Source organism: Odontesthes bonariensis, chromosome 4 (assembly GCF_027942865.1).
Source record: "Odontesthes bonariensis isolate fOdoBon6 chromosome 4, fOdoBon6.hap1, whole genome shotgun sequence".
Lineage (NCBI taxonomy): Eukaryota > Metazoa > Chordata > Actinopteri > Atheriniformes > Atherinopsidae > Odontesthes > Odontesthes bonariensis.
This window is the reverse complement of record NC_134509.1, coordinates 9,242,078-9,264,171: the sequence shown is the minus strand read 5'-3', so window position 1 is coordinate 9,264,171 and position 22,094 is coordinate 9,242,078. Positions and strand designations below refer to the sequence as shown.

The 22,094-nt window shown below is 42.3% G+C and overlaps 2 protein-coding genes across 6 annotated transcripts in view; both read right to left on the bottom strand.

Moving 5' to 3' along the window:
- tbc1d1 (TBC1 (tre-2/USP6, BUB2, cdc16) domain family, member 1) overlaps positions 1-9,207 on the bottom strand; it is a 55,938-nt gene extending 46,731 nt beyond the window's left edge. For 2 of the 5 annotated variants that reach the window (XM_075462839.1, XM_075462840.1), the window contains exons 1-2: positions 9,071-9,206; positions 7,708-8,317 (exon numbers count right to left, since the gene is read on the bottom strand). In XM_075462839.1, the coding sequence (XP_075318954.1) occupies positions 7,708-8,277 (570 nt within the window). In that variant the 5' untranslated portion in view covers positions 8,278-8,317; positions 9,071-9,206. Of the gene's footprint in view, positions 1-2,125; positions 2,334-7,707; positions 8,318-8,753; positions 8,901-9,070 lie in introns of those variants that run through there. The other 3 variants (XM_075462837.1, XM_075462838.1, XM_075462841.1) reach the window with 3 other exon arrangements.
- Positions 9,208-10,210: 1,003 nt separating this feature from the next.
- pgm2 (phosphoglucomutase 2) lies at positions 10,211-21,116 on the bottom strand. Its single transcript, XM_075462842.1, has 13 exons — positions 20,833-21,116; positions 18,472-18,639; positions 14,957-15,148; positions 14,558-14,641; positions 14,280-14,473; positions 13,963-14,152; positions 13,755-13,852; positions 13,054-13,234; positions 12,436-12,529; positions 11,453-11,582; positions 11,160-11,352; positions 10,739-10,872; positions 10,211-10,461 (listed from the first exon to the last, which is right to left on the bottom strand). Exons 1-13 carry the CDS (start codon positions 20,905-20,907, stop codon positions 10,359-10,361), a joined length of 1,836 nt encoding a protein of 611 aa, XP_075318957.1. The 5' UTR covers positions 20,908-21,116; the 3' UTR covers positions 10,211-10,358.
- Positions 21,117-22,094: the final 978 nt, after the last annotated feature.

Genomic DNA, 22,094 nt, shown 5'->3' with positions numbered 1-22,094 from the left:
CAAGTAGGCTAAGTCCACACGTCGTAGTCCACACACAGCCACTAACAAGCTGGCAGTGAAGGTTGTCACAGTATTGCCCTCAGGATACATTTGCATTAGCCTACACGTGCTACGTGCTACGTGAGCTCTGCTGCGGTTGTTCTTCCATCGTGGGATGGCTCATGCTCACATAACATTTCTAAAGATATAGTGAGTTTTTTTTTTTTTAAACCGACGGCAGAAAAATTCTAACCGGACGACGTTGATTCGATCAACCATCGGTCATACGGTCATCGGTTAACATCCCTAGTTTAAGCACTGTACTGTAAACTTTGAGGAGGAACACCGTGAAGCCATATTCAAAAACGCTAAATTTTCAGTGTTGTCGGATGGTTCATCCTACGCGACGAGCTTCCTTTGCGTTTTGGAATTTTGAAGCGTGCTCACGCAGCGTGGCTGATCTGCGACAGGAGGTCACAAACTACAAGGTCTTCATGCCAAACCTAAGCCCCGACTCGTCTGACTGATCTATATCAAGCAGTTCCAGCCGTCATGCCGATAAATCTCTCACATTACATGTGACACAAGAGGCTCCTGGTTATCCACTTCATTTTGCTCTCCCAGTTGTTGAAGACAACTGGAAGCTTCTCTCGATACCTTTTCTCTCTTAAACCTGTCAGGATACTTAAAACATCAGAGGCATGGCTGAGTTTTCTGAGCAGAACGCTCTTCAACATGTTTGCTGTATGTTTGTTTATTTTTGTTTTCCTTTTTCCCTGACCCAAGAGGCCTCTCAGTGCGAACTATGGAAAGATGGAATTGGACCATTCAACTACGCCCACATCCAAGTCGCTTGTCATAATATTTTGGGCTCCACATCTGTGAACCCCTTAACCCTAATGAGTCGAATTGGATGTGAGCAAAGTTGGATGGTCCTGGTCACAGTCAGACAAACTTGTCTGCCCCCATCTCTTGTGCTCTCATTGGCTGGTGCTCCTTCATGACAGCTCACTCTCAACTGGCCTTCCTTCCAACTCCGTCAAACACGCTTAATAATCAGTTGGGAGACTCAAACGACTCCTCGGGCCTCGCAGATCACGTCCCAGTTGTATGAACACTCAGTGATTGATAACCATGAAATGAACCGCCGATTTGCCTCAGATCAGTAGTATCAAAAAGCTTTGAAAACTGACAAAATGTTGTTTTGATTTGACAGATTTCTGTAAATTAGCCACAGGAAGTTAAATCCATTTGAGATTTTCCATTTTTAATCACAGAATAAAAGAGCTGTTGCACGGCAAATTTGAATTAATTTGCCCTTCTTAAGAGCGCATGCTATGTGATGTGACCATCCCGCATTCGCACATCATGACATCAACACTTAAACAATATATTGTGCAACACGAGTGATGTTCCTCTTTATCTGATAGACTTGTCACAAAATAACTACATACCGACAGTCTTCATTTTTTAATTTATCTTCAGGTTAGATCGCAAAATGCCTAAATAAGTGTCCAAAGACAGAAATCTGAACCTCAGTGGGAAATTTTTTCTACATGATGGAAAAATAATAAAATCCCTAACATCCAAATTCAGACTTGCATGATAAAATATATCTAACAGATCATGTGGCATTCAAACCATTCTACTGCCCGTCTCATATCCATCTGTAGACTTCATACATGGTTGAAGTACCAAAGTTCATGTGAAATCTTATCTTCCAACTTTAGAGGAAGTTTGAAAACCAGTAGATGACCAAACAAAACTGCTATCGACTTTCCTACATGACCTGGAAGTTTACAACCAGTTGGACAGCAACGGACCGGTGATAACATTTTTTTTTTTTTTTAAAGTCACACCTAAACAGAGCACAGCCTTAACTTAACACAAACAAACAGGAATACCCCACATAAAAACAAGACCCTGTAAATGATATAAAGCTCATATCATGTCAATATAGAATATCACTTGACAAAAATCCCTTTATTATATATTTATTCTGCTGGAATCAATCAAGGACAAGCTATAATTAAAGTTAGCAATCAGGTTGCACTAATTTGACTGAAGTTCATGATCGGTTAACGCTAGCTAACTGTCCTCTTAGCATGGCACGCGAGCGGAACAACAGTTTATTAACTTCACTTACATCTTTCTGCTCCTGTTTACTGTTGAACAAGGCGAGTCGCTGGAGTCTCGCTTTCATCCCATCCGCTATAAACTCAACAAAGACCAAGTCTGAACGGCTACCCCTCCGTAAATGGTTCCTTGCTGTGTCGGGAACTTCAGTATCATATCTTTGGAAAGTTCATTTTGCTCCCTGAAACCAAGGAGGATCCCGTAGTTGTCAAGCTTGTGAGCATAAAGACCTCAACACCATATCCGGTTTAAAGCTTTCAGAATAAAATAAATCCAAATTCTTCACATAATTATCCATTGAACCCCTGCAAATGCTTTTCTTATTTTGAAGGCTGACCAAGCGACTTCTGACTTTTTTCCACCAAACTGTGGGGATTTTGACTTACTGAAACCCACCAATGCATTGAGAGAATGGGCTGGACGCAAGTCTATCCCGGAAAAAGTTTGGGCGGTAGATGTTTGGTCTGGGCGGGTTTGACGTTACTGTTACATAGTGAGGGTTATATCTGCTAACATCGTTGGCATGCATATACATAAACAATATCTTCCTGTCTGCTGGCAGCACAGACCCAATTAATGCCCATTGAGAGTAATTACTGACCGAGATTTGGTGGTTGTTAACTTTTTGCCCAGAAGTCTGCAGCCAATTTAATGTCTTGGTCCTTTGGTCATCATTAAGATGCCCATGTTCTCTGTGTGTCAAACTCCACAGTCACAGCTACATTCCCTGCACGTCTTTCCACTGTAACCAGTATTCAGGCTTATAGTGGGCACCGTCAGTCACTCACTTTTTAAATATATGACATAAACTGTCATGACGCTATAAAAGACTTGAGGAAACTCACTTCTAAGCATCATGAACGCTGATGAACAAAAGTGTTGGTCCTACGGGAGTGCAATATAATAGATGGATATTTATTGCAACCTCATGCTGATGAATCTGTGTTTTTTACTTGAAAGTTTAAAAAGATTAGAGTCCTCAAAAGCTGTCTGTAAGAAACTTTCTGACATACACAAACCTATTATCCTCCCAATAGCAAATGGGTTCAATGAAAAACTTACAGTGTCATTTTAAAATACATATATATGCCTTTATTTTACAATCATGCATTTATTTGTAAATGAAAATAGCGAGCGAGTTACACACAAAAATCAAATGAAACCAGCATGTGATATATATTTGCCCTAATGTTTGCTGGTGAGCACGGGTGATGATAGGGAAAGAAAGATTGTTTGTGTGAATGGCGACTTTTCTATTTTTCTATGAATTTGGTCGCATTAACATTGTCAAAAATGGGGCGGTCAGCTGCCCCATGTACAGAGGCTACAGTCCTTGCTGCAGCTGGCCCCGGTTCGAGTCCCGCACCGGATGGCCCTTTGCTGCGTGTCTTCCCCCTCTCTCTGCCCCCTGCTTCCTGTCTCTCTCCAACTGTCCTATCCATTAAAAGACATAAAAAGCCCCAAAAAATATTTAAAAGAAAAAAACAATGTCAAAAATACTTACGAGTCTGCAAACACAACACTTGTCGGCAGTCACTGAAATCAACCAGTGCAACAAACACAAATTCCTTCAAAGATTTTCATCCTGAGTCACCATGAACATTACATGAGTCTGTGGTGACACCCAGTGGTGACTCTGTTGTTACCGCTGCAGCAGGAGGGGAAAACCCAGCAGCCCCCCCGGAGAGTTTCTGTCTAAGGAGACAGAGCAGGAAGTTTCTCCTTTATGGCTCCAATTAAAGATATACTTTTTTCCCATCGAATTTGTTTTCACCGCAAACAAAAAAGTTTTTCGAACTGTGTAACCAACCTCATATCCCACAACTCCTCACACACACATTTAAACCTTTAGGCTTCTCAAAGGAGGTTTGAGCCCTTGAAATTTCGACAAGGTCAAACACTGTAGTTAGCTTGTTAGCATTGTCAGCAGTAGGGAAAAACAAATGTCAAAGCTTTGGAAGTGCTCAGGGATTCCACTAAACTGCTGCTCAGCACCAAAAAAACATTTAAAAAAAAAATCACTGCCAATAAAGAGGGCGAAAAGGCTATAAGATAGCTCCAGCCAGAACTACTCTCCAGCCTGTCACCACAAAATTCTGCCTCTGAAGTTTGAAAAAGAACATCTGAACATAAATATATTTTGGAAATAGGTCCTGAGGAGTGACGGATGTCAAACAGGACATTTTTGGTTGTGTTTGGAGGAAAGGTCTGTAAAATTCCACTGTTGAGCACAGTGTATGGATTATTCATTATTTGGATTTATACTGCAGCCGGTAGCAAGGACGTGGCAAAAAAAAACAAACAAACAAAAAAAAAAAACGTGCCTTGACCTCTAATGATCAGATTATGCAAGATGGCCCAGGGATCTCACAGAACTAGAAACTTTGCTGGAAAATGGATGTAAAAAACCCACCAAAATCAAGGATGAAATGATTTTGAGCTGCCTATAAAGATATAAAGATTTGATTCAGACTAGTGCTCAACAAGCAAGATGCACAAACTTTAGGCCCTGGTCCATTTTTGTCATAATAAAAAAATTATATAATAATAATCTTGTTTAAAGTATTGAAAAAAACCATTGTGTATGACTCTATGTCTTTGACGATTAAAATGAGAACACCCCAGATGGGCCTCGCTGGTATAGAGGACCAGGTGGTGGCGACAAACACATTTGAACTTTTGCTGCACATGATACTGTGGTGAAAATGAACTGCTGGTTGGTGAACTGTCACATTTTGTGCTTGAAAGTGACAGTGGTGTCACATGCACAGTGTCATTTGGTATGTGAGTGTGTGTGTGTGTGTTCTCTCACACTAAAATTCTAGCTTCCAGCCTACTTTACACCAGTTTGACAAGTTAACAAGATTTTCTTTTCTTTTTGTTAACAACTCTTATTTCTCACAGCCTCTCCGTGGCTGAAAGAGAGAGATCCCAGTTTACATCTTAGCATCATCCTGACACTTTTCCAACATTCAGCGGGCCTTTTACCAAAAACCCTCAAATGGTGCAATATTAGCAGTGTTTCATCAAAACCGGGGGAAAAAAACAAAAGCATCTTTAGCTTTCCGTTGCATTCCCCTCTATGCATCAAATACTCGCATTTACTTTGATCTTTGCCATGTTGCAGACAGTTTGAATTCAAGGTTTTTGGCCTTTGTGAAGTAACTCTTGTATTGTAGCACTCGACAAAGGTTCCCTACGGTAATCCCTAGCCCATGTGGTTATAACAGCTAACGATGAATGATGGCTCCAGACATAGTGTCGGGTGAGGGATAGATTATTATGGCTGTCCAGCTCAGGCTTGTGCCATTCCCAGCCTCAAACTGCCCCTGTACCGACTTTTCTTTGGAATGTGTTCCGGGCCTGAAATGCAGGAATGGGTTTATATTAACAAATTAAATCAAGTGCTGAAGAACCCCCCCCCCCCAAAAAAAAACAGTAAATATATTGGGTTAATATTGCTTGCAATAATTTTAAAGTCAAAGTAAATGTAGGAACAACTTGGGGTTGGAAGAACTTATCTACTAAGTTATCTACACATCTACTCACATCACCTACTAAAGACTAAAGACAAGAGTTGTAAATATGTAAGTATATATATAAAGCCAAACAATTTTGCCATAACATTGTATTCATAATTAGCATGTCTGTAATAGTGTGTGTTTGTGTGTGTGTGTGTGTTTAAGCCCAGCGTGACAGATCTAGAGCAACAGGTGGTCAGGCTGAGATCATCATCACACTTTGGATAGGGCTGAAAACAGCAATAACAACAACAAGCACCCACACAAAAACTCCATCACAAATACATTATGACACAGGAAGTGGTCTCCATGGTAACGTGGTTTCATATCCTGACCGGTTGATGAAAATTAGGGCTAATTTTCTCACAGACAAGAAAACACGCACACACGCATCAGGACACAAAAAGTCCGTGACGGTGCCCAAGCGCAGCCTGTCCGCATGTTGTCCTCTCTGCCACAGTATACACTCAGCCATGTTTACAGTCAGCTACGCCGCACCCGCTGGCTGTAGCGTGCGGGTATTTGTTACGTGAGCCCCTACATGTGTGCGCATGTCATGTGAGGAGCAAGACAGACACTAAGGTTAAGGTCGAACTGACATTTTGTAATCTGACTTCCTTCGGTTTCACTTCTAATATGCCTCATTGTCTCTGGTATGTTGGGCATGGGATGCTATCGACTATCAGACACCAGCTGGACCTCTGCTGTTCAAACTAAGGCTTTTGGAAATTCTCGCCACGTGGAGGAAAGGCGAAAGGATTAGAGGTCAGGAGTGTGCCGGTCAGCAGGGTGACGTTACTAAATGCACCATTAGTGGACGGGACATTTGCTCGTGTTGCTGAATGGAATAAAAGTGCAGCATGCGTAGGCTGCAGTGATGCCAAAGCCAGATCCAGTTTCTCTCTGTGGGATGTCCCGACAAATACTGATACGGTCACATTTAAAGCTCAGCCAGCTTTTTGTCACACATATAAATGTAGGAGAGAGTTGTTGCCTGGCTGACCCCTGTTCCTCATGACAGTCTCTTCTTAATCTGACAGCCATATGTCTTTTGCAGTACCTCTACATTTATTGGCTGAGGTTGTGTTGATATGTTTATTACTGACATACATTCCTCATTATGAGCCCGCTCCCCTTGATTTATGAAAAACTGGCCTCATTTGCTGCTGAAAGATGTCGTCTTCTAAGCTCTTATTGTCTGTCATTTGGTATTAGTGTAAGCCCCTTTTTTATTTATAAAGAAGAACTAGAGTCATTACCGGAAAGGAAACGCACTCGGAGGAACCACCAAGCCACGTGTCTAATTTGAACTGGAAGTTACTCAAACACCAGCGTCATAGGATACAATCAAGCAAGTTTAACCTCACCCTGGGCTGAGACTCAGGCTTGCGTGTGGGAAAGAATTCCCTGCTCAGCTCCAGATCAGTTTCAAAACTGATGCAAAACTTTGCAGCTGACCACATGGACAAAGTAGGTCCTTCTTGAGGAAGGCTTTGTTGTCAGATCAGAGATAAAGATTGAGTTGGTTGGCCACAGTAAGCAGAGGTATGTTTGGAGAATGAAAGGTGAGGCGTTCCATCCCAAGAATGCTGTAGCAGCTGGCAGTCATGGTGGTGGTAGCATCGTGCTCTGGGACGGTTTTTACCACTACAGAATGCATGGTAATCCTAAAAGTCAGGTCTGTTCTGGGAAAATCCAACAAATCTGATCGAATTCTGGGCCAAAGAGCGGTCAACTGTCCAGCCAGAATTCTTCAATGCTGCTACAACTGTCATTCAATTTACATTTTTGAGCCTGAATGAAAAAATTCTTACTGTGTCGATTTCAGAAAACCCAATCGAAATGAAAACATGTACTTCATTCTGGATCAAAAATGTTGTGTAGTCACTGAGCCCCAGAAAATGTTCATTTCAAAGAATTAATCTAAACCCCACTTAGTTGCGATGTCATCCATGCACACAATGAGTGTGGAGGAACTTCTGACCCAATCTGTAGGTATTATTTCCTTCCATACATGAGTATATGTCTCCTGCTCAAGACACAGATTTTTACTATCTTCATGCATACCTACCTTGGTGCTGTCCTGGCACTGGAAGACATAGCAGGCACACTTTGGCGTGCTTCTCACCAGGCAGGCAAAGCTGTTGGGCTCCTGGCTGTTGTGAATCAGCTTGGTCACTTGGTGAGGACGACATTCAAACAACACTGCGTGTGTCAGAGGGTCCCAGAGACGTTGCTCTCCCAGAGCAGACACACACCGCACACAGGATGCCGACACACAAAGAAGAACCGTCTTACTGCATGTAGCAGAGTCGAACCGACCACCACAACGCAGCCCAGCACTCCGATCCTTTTCAGCAAACTTGCGGATTTCAGCCACCACCCAGGGCAGCATGGCCATGGTGGTCAGATTGTGGACTGGCAGAGAACCAGTCATTGTTAGTTTGTATCTTATCTCCTCCCCTGCCTCCACATCCACCTGTCCTCTCCATTTCTGAAGGCTCTGAGGGGAAGAAGTCAGATGCGAAAGTGACGGACAGGAGCGGTGGTTTGAGCTTAGATGAGGACTAGGTTTATCAGAGCTCCGTGGCCTCCGGGCTTCACCTCCTTTTGGCTTCACTTCAAAGTACAGTCCCTCCATAGCTTCTGAGGCCAGAAGCCGCTGCGTGCTGCCACTGTACCTGCAATACATCAGTGAGGCGTCAGACAACCAATACAGCACCTAAAACGACAGCCATAGGTGTGGGTTTATTCTATTTATCTTACAAGATTTAAAAAGGACCATAAAGATACTAAGTAAACATTTATTTTGCTGCATTTGTATTGAAGCAGGGCAGTTTTCCCAGGACACTAAACCAGCTGAGTGACTTTTACAGTCCCAAGGTAAACAAACGAGAGCGACACTGTCACAATCATATAGCTTAGAATGGTCTGCCATAGAGAGGTCGTGTATTTCTCACAAACGTTTCTGAGATTGCGAGTTAAGATTTAAATGTGTGGGGGTGAGAAACGTCCCGTTGCACGCTAAACACGAATATCGGGACAGATAATGCCCGCCATAGGACAAAAACGTTCGGGTGAAGGTGTTGAACATGAAAATCAAAGAGTCTTGTTTACCTGCCTCCTGCTTGACCTTGCGATATATCAAATTGTCAACTTCAGAAAACGGTGACAGAGGTGGTCCGTGCGCTGCGCGAGGACATCATGCGGAAGTGAAAACTAGATTTAAGATGAGCGCTGTAACCCCTGTATGCCTCGTTTAATCTGCTTTACATTATTTTATTTTTTTTTAAGTACGTTTGCCGCACGAGGCTGCTCATGTAAACTGCGCAATTTGTCCAAGAAAAAAAAAAAAAAAAAAAAAAAAAAAACAGGTCCAGAAGAACACAAATGAATCTATCTCTATGCTCTCCTCCTTCTCAGCACAGCCTTACCTGCTAGTTCGCCCCTGTTAGGTCTCCTTAAAGCGGTACCAAAGTAAGTTAGAATGCCAGCACAGAAGTGAGTCGGGCAGCTGAACACGCAAGTACACAGAGAAGAGAGGGAGACCTTTACACAGCTCTCGCTGTTTCCAGCACGAGTTAAATTTAGAGGACAGGTCCAACCCGACCTCCCCCGCCCTCCTTCTCCTCCTCCTTTGAATGACAAGTGCATGAGGCGTGAGCTGCAAAGGATGCAGCGAGCACCAGCGCACGCGCAGCGTAAATAAGTAAACCTGGGTAGCTTATGCTTTTTTTTTTTTTTTCTCACTTTATTGCTCCATATTTTACATCGTTAGAAACAGTTTTTATTTGGGAAACATTTCATACTGGCACAGTATTTCGGTGTAATAGATACATAATGCTCATAAGGGCAATTTGCCAGCTGCACATTCACTAATTCACACATACTGCAAAGTGAGAGGTTGTCATTGTTATATTCAACTAAGAGGTATAGAGTCCCTTTGAGATGTCACAAGTACTCACATCATGGAATGAGAGGTGGGCGCGTTAAGACGATGCACAATGGCTCCACTTGGTGGTGCTGTAACTGTGAGGAGCACACTAGTAACTTTGGAGTAACCATTCCCTCCTACATCCCCCATCATTTATTTCAGCTCAAAATATCATACCGCCGCTTAAATCTGTGCTGTTTTACTTACTGGCAACTTCAAAAAGATATTACGCATTCAAAGTCTGACAGCAATGTGCAACTTCAAGTAGTTTTGAGCGTTTATACTCTACGGTAACTCTACATCAGCAGCAGCCCGGTTGATGCTGAAGCCCAGTGGATGTATAAATGCATATTGTTATATGCAAGTGATAAGCAACAGGCTGGATCTATCGGACACCACCATCTGGAAAAGGGAATGACTGCGGCTGTGGAATGGCCAAGCACTTGACAGATGTAGCTAATCATGACCAATGTGGCACACTGAATCTAAAGCATGATGCTGATTGTGAATCAGTCAAGAAACCCAAAAACAGGCAGATTATTAAAAAAAAAAAAAAAAAAAAAAAAAAAGGTAGAATAAAAGGTAGATAATAATACAGCATTGCTATTCTTACTGGTCCAAATGTTTTGGTTTTAAAAAAAAAAAAAGAAAAGAAAAAAAAAAGGTCATTAACAGAGTTAAAAACAAGAGTCAAGCCTGAGAATCTCTCCTGGGAAAATTAAGACATTATGTGAAATGCTGGCCAGTGATAGGAGATACTATTTGTCTGGTTATTTAGTCCGTTAGCGCTACTCTGGCTTGGGCTGCAGCTTGTTCTTTGCTGGCTCAAAGAAGTTTTCAACGATGGCGTCGACCAAGTTGTCCAGCTCCTTCTTCAGATGCGCAACATCACTGATTCGGACCCAAAAGGGGGGAAAAACAGAAATAAAACACAACACGGTTCAGTCAACAGGCAGGCTTAACTGTTCCTTCCCAAGACATTCAGAAGTGAAAAAATAAGCTTGATTTAAAAAACTATGAAGAAAAATGTTGAAATTCTTTGTTCCAGCCAAAGAATATTTAGAGTTTCTTAAAATGTATATGATACGTTTAATATATATATATATATATATATATATATATATATATATATATATATATATATATATATATATGTACAATGACTTACCTGTTCCCAGGAGCAGCACAGAGCTCCGTGTAGTATTTGATCTTTGGCTCAGTGCCGCTGGTTCTCATGGTGGCTACACCCCCATTGGAGAAGGTAAAGGTGATCATCTGACTGGAACTGGAGGTGGGAAGAACCTGAGAGAGAAGAGGAAGAAGTGACAGAAGAAATGTAAGGATGGGAGAGATAAGAAGCCCAGATAAACCATTTGAAAAAAACAAAAACATTTTATGTGCACAGGTTTGATGAAACGGACTTAGTTTTCTCTCCATGTTTTCAGTTTCTGTCTCCACAGTTCATTGTTCAACAAAACAAAAAAAATCACTTGTCTGATGGCAGACAACATACTGTCGGCCAAAAACAGATGTCAGAGGGATGCTGTGCTCTGAGTGCATGAAGTGTTTGTGTGAGTTTGTCCCCTCACGGCCTTGTTGTCAGGTCGGTTGCTATCGTAGCCAGTAGTCAGGTCTCGAACAGCGGAGATGGAGAATTGACCGCATTCGTTGGGATACGAGTTCTCCTTGCCGCCAAAGTGGCGCAGGCGCTCAAACAGACTGCGGATCACGGCCTGGTCGTGGCAGATAAAGTAGGAGTTCTTGCTCATGTGGTACCCATACCTGATGATGAGAAATACAGAGGGGACAAGTTAGCCTGCGATGACAACCCACCGAAAAAACTATGAAATTCAAGTGTGATGTATCAATCTGTGCATCTTACTCTTCATGGATGGCAGTGAGCTGCTGAGAGAGACTTTTGTTTTCAGTGGCCAGATAGGAAACCATCTCCCCTGCTATGGCTGCAGCACTCACTCCATCCTTGTCCAACACAGAGTTACAACACATATATCCTGCAAAACACACACACACACATTTTCAGTTCATTCACAGTATGTCTCGATTCTCCAGTTGCTGTGGTCAGCTGTCGCTTCTTTTAATAACACTGTGTGAGCAAAGGCATGTGATTCTAATTACAGCACAGTAATCTTATTATATTGGAATGCTCTGAACTATGTTATCCGTGTTTGTCTAACCATCTGTTATCTTAACCCCAACTGACTTATAACTTTAACCCAGTGCCTTGTGTTTGACTGCAAGCATGGCTCAAAACTTTACCGAAAAACACGAGTTTTAATAAACTCATCATCATCAGCTTTGAAATGTTTCTATACTTTGTATAATGACAATAAAATAATAATAAAAATAATAATACATAAGTTTTATATAGCGCTTTTCCAAATGCTCAAAATAATCACAAATCAGATACGCTAAGAGTTCGGTGTGTTTTTTTTCAGGACTAATTTCTACATGGGAAGCAAAATGAAAAGGCATTAGGAGGAATAAATTAAGTGTAATATTATTATTTTGGTTGAATGTTCTAAATCTTATCGTAACTCAAGAATAATGGGGCTTGACAGTCACTCTGTTCTGAAATTTCCTCTCTTCCATCACTCACTCTGCTCGAGACATACCATCTTTGGCGGTAAATACTGGTGCAATCAGCTGTCAACTGCCTCTCATAACCCTAAATAACACAAAGTTTGGTTGATTCAAATCCTTCTGGCCCAAATTTTGTGCTCTGTAATTGCAACAAGGCATGCTCAAAAATCTCCGTGGAAGTGATTCTGTCAGAGCCAACTAAACCTGCGCTCTCAGATTCCTGTGACTTTCACTTGTGGACAACGTCCATTTGTGCGTGCATACCTATGGCCTCCTCAAAGGCAAAAAGAACAGTCTTGCCCTGGTCCAACAGGTCTTTGGCTCTGTTCCCCATCCACTTGAACCCTGTTAGCGTTTCCTATTCAAACATAACGAGAGAAACTTTGTCAAACCACGTTTGTTAGTTGGACTTTTTGGCTTTTATAAAGTACGAAACGCACCTATTATCATTCACTTAATACATTTTCTCATAAATAAATAAATAGATGAAATTTAAAAAAACAAAACAAAAAAAACCTGGAAGCATTTGCTGGGGGTCTGATTTTGCGAGGGATCAGATTGTGGCACAAAAGCGGCTCGTTAATAACCGAGTCCTCCATTCAGCAACTGTGCGATTTATTCACTCCATTTACTGAGCTCCATCTTTTTCTCCTTTCTGCAGCTCTTCTCTTCTCCTCTAGATTTGACTGATTTTAGCCAAACGAAACTCAACCTCACCGGGCAACAACGGTCGTAAACGGAGCATTCCCCATAAGATGGTACCGACGTCCCCGCATCGCATACAACACGTGTGACGTAGCCTCACATGCTCCCCGATCGTTGCACATTAATGCCGGCGACGTACGACATGAGATCAAAAGAATAAAAACTCGAACGTGTTACCTCGAAGTGGAAACCTTCCTTCAGAGCGATGGCCCGCAGTATTTTGGATGAGACTGTGCTCGACAGCATGTAGAGGTTTTTCACAGCGGCAGCGTCGGGCTTCTGCTCTTTCCAGCAGTGGAATATCCACCAGCCAAGCAACGCTCCCAGCTCGTTACCACTGAACACTCGCCACTGTCCACTGAGGCACAGACAAAGAAACAGACACGTTAAGAAATGCTGTCGCGATCAAAGCATTTCAGCAGTTTATCAGGAAAAAGGAGGAGCTGTGTGAGGCTATGATTTTTTTAATCTCGAGGGTTTTTCTTACTTAAGAAGTTCATGTATGACATATGATGGGTTTTTGCTGGTGATTCCAAGCATTTCTGGGGTAAAGACATTTCAAATCTAAGTGAACCTAAGTATAATCCACTGTTTAGAGGACAGTGAAGTAGAACCATTAAAACAACTTAACAAAAAATTTACATGTTGGAAATACTTCAGAGGCTTTCCGTAAACTCCTTATTCAGTGACTCCCTGAAGCCATTTTAGAACTTCTCTGCGGAGGAGTGGGAAACCGCTTATAGCGTGTGTAGGATGGAATGATAGCAGGAGTAACATGTGACGGACCACACGACCGCACGCTGGTTTTCACTTCAACACTAACATTGTGTTGAAGGGTGGAATTAGTAGAACATCATGAATGCTATCTCAATGCACACCTCTCCTGCCTCTCAGCAACAGCCAGACGATCAGCGTCGGGGTCATTTGCCAACACCACCGAGGCTCCCTCCCTCTCTGCCAGAGCAAATGACAGCGTCTGCGAAGCAATCGCACACATGCGTCACAATACACCAAAGCAGAGCGTCTATTGCACGTGACTGAATGTGTCCTATGCTGGGAGCACCGCGCGCATTCTCCGGTACCCACCAGGACGCCCTCTCCCTCCTCAGGATTGGGGTATTTGACGGTGGGAAATTCAGGGTCGGGCTCTTTCTGTTCCTCCACAGCGTATGGAGGGGGAAGATCGAAGGCCTTGAACGCTGACTGGACAAATGTGTGACCAACACCGTGCACAGACGTGTGCACTATTTTCACCTCTGACCTCTTGTTTATCTCCCTGTGAAGAAAAGATGTCAAAATGGGCATTTTTAGTGGAGATTTTCACAATTTTTTGTCTCTACAGTCCTGTGTGAATCATTAGTAGAACGCAGTGCATGCTGCTCATCTATCTGTTTATGAAGCACCTGTGATGACAGTGTTTCTGGATGGCTTTGAAATATTGTGTGTGGCTATCCTGGTAGGGGTCTTTAAGCAAGGGGCTCTTGAGGGCCTCCCCTGTGTTCCATGACTCTGGCCAAGGCTCCAGGTTCTCCTCAATGGCTTTAGAGATCTCTTTGTCATGAGGAGACACAATCTGGGCACCGTTCTCCCAGTACACCTGGAATAGAAACAGATCATCAGGTTAGTACATGATGCCTAATGACTGCCGAAGCCAGAAATACCAAAGTTGAATAAGTGTTACCTTGTAGCCATTGTCCTGTTTGGGGTTGTGGGAGGCAGTTACCATGATACCAGCACACAGACCCAGGTGGGAAACTGTGAAAGGCTGCAGGGAAAAACGAGAAGAGAAAGTAACTGAACCCAAATTTCATATATTGTTATCAGACACATCTCTACCATATTCCACGACAGTAAAAACTATCAAAATCTCTCCATGATAGAAAACAAACATGAAAATAGCATGACAAGCTATTTTCTCTCCATTTTTTTCCTTGCATTACACAGAAGCCCATCTGTGCTGCTCAGAATCTTCTTCACTATAAATCTCGACAGAAACTAAGCTTTAGTAAAACGTGAAACGCAGGGTAACAGAAATCCTAAAACGTCCTCAAAAATTTTTGAGAGGAATTCAAGTGATTACCACGAAGGGCGTTGGGGTGATGTCAGAGAAGAGGTGGACCGGCACCCCTCGGCTGATGAAAACCGCAGCGGCCAGGCTGGCGAACCGCTTGCTGCTGCCCCCGCTGGGAGGGTGGGCCCGAGCATCGTACCCAATCACCACGCCTCGCTCTTTAAGATTCCCAAAGCTCTGCTCCAGGTAGCGACAGAAACCCTGTTGGAGAGGAGATAAGAGAAAGCGAATGACGGTGACGAGGAAAATCTCAAAGAGGGCAGGTGAGAATATTCAAGTTTTATCGAACTATACCGCATCTTTCACAACAAAGTGTGTAGGTAGGATTAATAACGATATCAACAATAAAGGACTGAATTAAAAAGCTTTGTGATGAAAAAGTAAGGAATAACCAGACAGAACAGAATTTAAAATTCTTCTCCTCACATATAAAGCTCTTAATGGCCGAGCTCCATCATACTTTAAAGATCTCGTAGTGCGATATTTTGCCAACAGAGCGCTTCTTCTCAGACTGCAGGTCTACTTGTGGTTCTGAGAGTTTCTAAAAGTAGCATGGGAGGCAGAGCCTTCAGTTATCAGGCCCCTCTCTGTGGAACCAGCTGCCAGTTTGGGTTCAGGAAGCAAACACCCTCTCTACCTTTAAGATTAGGCTTAAAACGTTCCTTTTTTACAAAGCTTAAAGTTAGGGGTGACTCAGGTGATCCTGAAACATCCCATAGTTATGCTGCTATAGGCCTAAACTGCTGGGGGGCCTCCAATGATACACCTTTCCTCACTCTGCTCTTTTTCTTTATGTTCATATTACATTGTCGTTGTCATTAACTTGTGTTTCTCTTTCTCAGCAGGTATTCTTGGCCTGGTGTTATGGTGCTTGTTGTCGCCGCTTTCCTGTCCTCTCAAACTAGCCGGTGGAGGCAGATGGCCGCCCTTCCTGAGTCTGCTTCTGCCAGAGGTTTCCTCCTGTTAAAAGAGAGTTTTTTCTCTCCACAGTCGCCTCGTGCACGCTCAGGACGAAGCAGGATCGAAGAGAAGCTTCAGTGCAATCTGTTGGTTTCCTTAGCGAGGCTTTTTAAAATCGGCTTTGTATGGATTAACTGGACTAATTTGGAATTTAATGAATTTGATTTGATTGGATTAAGAATGTATTACAATAAATTGGATTCTAATTGCCTTGAATTGGATTGTCTTTGAAGTGCCTTGAGATGGCATTTTGTTGTAATTTGGCGCTTTATAAATAAAATCTAATTGAACATTAGTTATGCAATCACAAAAAAAAGAAAAGAAAAGACCACCAATACCAAAAAAATAACACCTTGAAATAAGCACATATAATCAAACAGCAACTGATCTGAGATGAAACTGAACGCGACATTGTTTGTCACCATTTTCACCAGAACTTGCCGCTGTTATCCTTTAATGACATCATGTTCAAATACTCCAGTCCTTTAGGTGATTTCCAGCATTCTTATTCTTGTGAGAAAAATACGAGCTGTGCTGCGTCTCTTATCAGTGACATGAAAATAAAGCCCCAGCTGTTGACAGATATCTTTGGTAATGTCTGTCCGTAACCATATGCAAATTAGCCAGGTGCTAATCTGTTTTAAGATTCAGGTTAGTTGTGTATCAAAAAAAGAAAAGAAAACACAAAAACAAAAACAAAAACAAAAAAAAAAAAAGGGGAGGAAAAAAAACTCCCAAAACTTGACTTGACTGGTGGACAAAAGCTCCACGTCTGTCCGGTGTTGGTTTTACATGGATTAACACTCGTCTGGAAATGTTGATTGATCTTACGGTGACACAAAGTCCATTATCTGCTGTGCAGCAAAGTGCATTTCCTGCTGATATCTACGTGCTGCTTGTGGCGCTGGCTTGAGCGCAAGGTTGTGTTTGTGCGTTTTTGACTGAGATATGAAGCCTCAGTGGCTTGAAATAAATAATAGTTGACTTAAAGGTGGGGTATGAGATGTTTTCTGGAGCATTTTTTATCATATTATCTGAAAACCTCCTCATGACCCCATTGCACCCACTAAAATAGAATGTTTGGAAAAAAACTAAATCTTTTAGTCTATTGTAGAGGGTGTAGCAACAGGAAATGTCTGACCAATAGAAGTAATGACGAGAGTTACTTCTATTGGATTCTGACACGCCAATCAACCGTCAAACCCCTCACCCCTCCCCCCTGCGCGTTCACAGACTCGTGACTCGTTCATGTGTTTTGAAGGCGTGGTTTCGAGGGGTGGGCTGAAGGGAGAGGCAAGGTTGTGTATTTTCAAAAATATAGCTTGCAGGAACCGTTTTTCCAAGATCTCAGACCCCACCTTTAAAGCAATACTATGTAACATTTCTACCTTAAAATGACAGCTTGAAAAAAATTGTGCGGCTAGAATGAGTTTTAATATTACGATTGGCCTGTCTCCTATGCCCTTCGGGGGTCTGAGTTGGAAAAACTGCGCTATGTAACTTTGCTGGACCGGCCCGGGAGTTGAGCGGAAGTACTTCGACTTGCTTTGATTACTCTTACCTTCTCGGTCGACATAGCTTGCACCTTCTGACTCCTCGCCGGTTCGTCAACAAACGTGAAAGGGAAAGGGTGTTGTATTTACGACAGTGTAACCGTACATTACCTCCAAGTCTGTAGGGGGAGCTGCATAGTGGGCTTTTTGAGAAGTTACATTGTATTGCTTTAATTCAAGTTGAGAGTGGCTGTGTTACCCTACAGGCTTTGCTTAAAGGTGGGGTATGAGATCTTGGAAAAACGGTTCCTGCAAGCTATATTTTTGAAAATACACAACGAGTCACGAGTCTGTGAACGCGCAGGGGGGAGGGGTGAGGGGTGAGGGGGGCTGACGGTTGATTGGCGTGTCAGAATCCAATAGAAGTAACTCTCATCATTACTTCTATTGGTCAGACATTTCCTCTTGCTACACCCTTTACAATGGACTAAAATATTATTTTTTTTCCCCAAACATTCTATTTTAGTGGGTGCAATGGGGTCGTGAGGAGGTTTTCAGACAATATGATAAAAAATGCTCCAGAAAACATCTCATACCCCACCTTTAAGACAGTTCAGCTCTTCTTTCTATTTAAAAAAAAAAAAAAAAAAAAAAAAAAAAAAAAAATCATGGAAATCATCCTCCGTCTGATTTGACTGTTCGGTGACCACCGATTAAATAAATCAGGGCGAATAGCAGCTGCTAGCGATACCACCATTCTGAGACCAGCAGGAAGAACCCTGAAAGACGGTCTGACATTGGACTGGGAGTCATAAGCGAGACGCAATGCGACAATATAACTGCGATTTGCACGATCGAGTTTATGAGATCGGGTCAAGAGAGAGAAAACCTGGATTTTCAGATACTGATTTACGGACATGACTTGACTTCTTGGAAGTTTCAGAGAACGTTGCTTGGGAGCAATGCAAAAGAAAACAATACTAGTGTAGAGATCAATACCGTGGTGTGCGTGTGGGGCTGTGCGTGTGTCCTGATGTGTAATTTGTAGCAGCCGTTTATCAATTAACCAACCTGCGTGGTCTGGATGATAGTGAGGTCATTCATGCAGGACACGCCGGGGCCCATGGCAGCTCTCAGTCCTGCCGTACCAAACTCCATCCTGGAGGAGAAGCATTTCCTCAGAGCCTCCACCGCTCCCTCCTTCACCAGGTCCTGCACCATTGATGCGGTTTTGGGGTTCTGAGGAGGAAAAAAAACAAGTCCACATTGACCGGGAACGTTCTTTAAAACTGTAGCTTGGACCTGGTTAACATAATCGAAAAAAAATCTGTTTTCTGTGTCGCTTTTTATATCTACTGTGGTGCCAGGTGGTTTCTATTCCAGATGAGGCCTATAATTAGAGGCCGACTTCATTATGGATTTTATGACTAGTGGTTTTTGCTTAATATTATCTGAAAACATCACAATAGTGACAACTGACATCCATTTACCAAACCAAAAGGTAACATATGTGTGCCCCACAGACAAAACATTTAAACAGTCCAATCCTCGCCCGAATTCTTCTCGTCAAGCTGGCAACTATTCCCACTTGAGACTTGAACTCGTGCATTTGGTTGGTTACAGTAGTTTTTACCTAAAAAACTATTTGACAAATACTTGTCTTGTCCTCTCTAAGGATTACCGGATTATGTTCCGGGTCATGGAAAAGTTCAGAGAGGAGATTGTTCTTCCGAGTGTCTGACATGCAACCTCATTTTCACACAGTTTAGAAGAGTTTTCAATTATTAGCGATGGCACATTTTTTTCACATGAAGCAAAAGCTCACTGGAACAATCCGCCTGGTTAGCAATGGTGACCGTAAATAAATATCATGAGACGGTCCATCCGGTAAGACACTTTCACCGTTCACCGAGGAACCGCACTAACACAATTATACTAAGACTGATGAGTCCGGGTCCCTGCTCCAGTGTGACCTAATTGGTGGCATCGCATGTCTGTTTAAGACCAAGAAGAACTATTCTTGTGTTGGTCAGACGTTCAAATGCCTGTTAGTCTAAGTTGAGTGTGTGAGCATCGTGTGACCAAACCTTTTTTTTTTTTAATAGTTTTTTTTTTTATAGTGTGTGAGAGGTGATGAAATGCAACGTGTGACCCTGGCACATTTAAGTATTAACGGAACACGCCACGGGGACTTTTCTTCACTGCAACGACATAAACTGCGAAAGTGACGTTATGTTCCGTCTTCTTGGTCCATAACTTTGGTCCAGCTTTGATATCTCATTGAGAAGTATTGCTTATTCCATATAACAATGGCAAGAACAACGGAATTTCCTGACAGGATGTTAAGACTTGAGAGAGGCAGGCTGAAATTTCCAAGAGCAACTATTTTGGATCGTTCTGATTGAACTGAGAAAAGCTTTGAGTGGCAACATGACATCTTAGAAACGAGACACAAGGCGCCCCATGTTGGTATCTGCACCGAGTTTGGCAGAACAGAAGAGTCTGAGTCTGTTTGCATGACATGGATATTGTGTTTTTAATACATAAAAAAACAAACATTAGTAAAAAGTGGAGGGAGCTATTTGACTAATTTAAAGACAAATAGATTCAAATAAGCCTTTAAATACAGTAATTAATGACAACTTAATTAATTATTAAACCAATTGACGATTTCAAAAATCGTTTTTTTTTGCCCTGGTTCATTATTTCACATTCTCCCATCATCTCCCATCTGTAATTATGGTTAGTCTCACCCTCCAGTGTCACTCACTTCCTTTAAACAGCTTCCATTTGATTATAGCAACAGTATTTTTTCATTTCTTTCATTTTTGACACACATTTAAATCCCACCACTCCATCGAGTCCACTGATTCCGTTGGGCAGTTCAGACATAAACACAGAACCACTGTGAACTGTGTACAACTGAAAAATAATGATTAGCCATACAGTACCATGGAGAGGACAAGCTATTGACATGTGTGGTAGCTTGTTGAGGATAGGATATTTGAGCTGATGACAACAGGTAAAACTGAAGAGTCAAAACCCTCCTGAGGAAATGTGCAGGGCAACAATGCAAAATAATATATATATATATATATATATATATATGTATATATATATATTATAGTCATCAAACTATAGTGTGCGTCCCGCCCCCGACTAACTGCAGTTACTTATTAGCAGAACACTGCCTGTCGTTGCATCACCATTATTACACAGATCTGTTTCTGAATGACAGACCTCAACATAAAGCCTAAGAGAAAGTACTCATCCTGGGCGTTAAACCTACACTGTATCTAATCCCTCATTATCACAACAGTTGCCCTCACTTTCGTCAAAACCTTTGAAACATACCCGACGATATTGCTTTTATTCGTGGGAGATGCAGGACAGCCGCAGCGCAGTGAGCTAAGCGGCTAGCTGTCAGCTCACCTTATCATACTGCAGCCACTGCCCAACAGCCTGGTCCAGCTTGGCGTCGCCGGTTGGGGTCGAACCGTTTTCCATTTGTCTTCCTCGGCCGATTCCAGAAACTGTCTAGCTCCCTATTTGTCTGGTCATACGATGTGATTGTTCCCTTCCTGGAGCCTTTCCGACACAAATCCAGCTGTGGTATGTTGACACCTGACTTCACTAACGGCTGTTGGTAAACGAGAGTACGGTGTCCGAGAGGCTGTAGCAACGCGTCGCGTCACGAGTAGTCCTTTGTGTGGCCGTAAAAAGACTGCCGTAAATGTTGTAATTACCAGCGGTGAGGCCGCACTGGGCAGTCTCCACAAATTGACAGCACTGGTTTTTAAAGCTGACGTTAATTAAGTTTATTCGGTATGGCAAACAGATTTAGAGTCTGGAAATATAGAGGGCTGCACGGAAGTCTGGTGGTTAATATTGACGCTTCCTGGTTCGTCTAACCGGCAGGTCCCCTCATAGACATAATATATATATTATAGTATTATATACTATATTATGTCTATGGGTCCCCTTCTGTGAATGCTGAGCTCTGAAAGTCTCTAAGGCAGAGGTATTCAACAGGGGGTCCGCGGAGGTACTGCAGGGGGGTCGCGAAATCTTTGGTTGATTAGACGATTTTTAACTTTTTTTTTTTTTTTCAAACTGTTTTTTCTCACAAATTGTGTGCAAACGTGTGCCATCCACAGATGGTTTGAGGATTCATTGTCCCATCTACATGCATGTTTAAAGTTAAAATCTGTGGATTATTTGAATAGCTCAGTGTTGTATGCAAGATGTTTGTTTATAAATGGCAGTGGCACGGCCACCCTGTACCTTGCACATGTTTAAAATAAAAACATGAATATATTAACCTGTGTATTATTTGAATAGCTTAGTATTGAATGTACAATAACAGAGTAGCTATGTTTATACACGGCACCAGGCCCTGTTAAATATAAAGCACAATTGTATGCCCTATAAATAGTAGGGGGGGGGTCCCTGCTCCAACTCTCCATCAGTTTGGGGGTCCCTGGCCTGAAAAACGTTGAAGACCCCTGCTCTAAGGAGCTTTCTTTAAAACCCAATCGTGTTACTGACCTGTTGCCAGTTAACCTAATAGTCCCAACAACATTAGTCCCTCCATTCGTTTCCATGTTGTTCCACTTTCTTTTCCAACATTTATTTGTTGATGTCACCAAACTGAAGAGCTGATATTTTTTCATGAATAATATCCTTTTAATAAT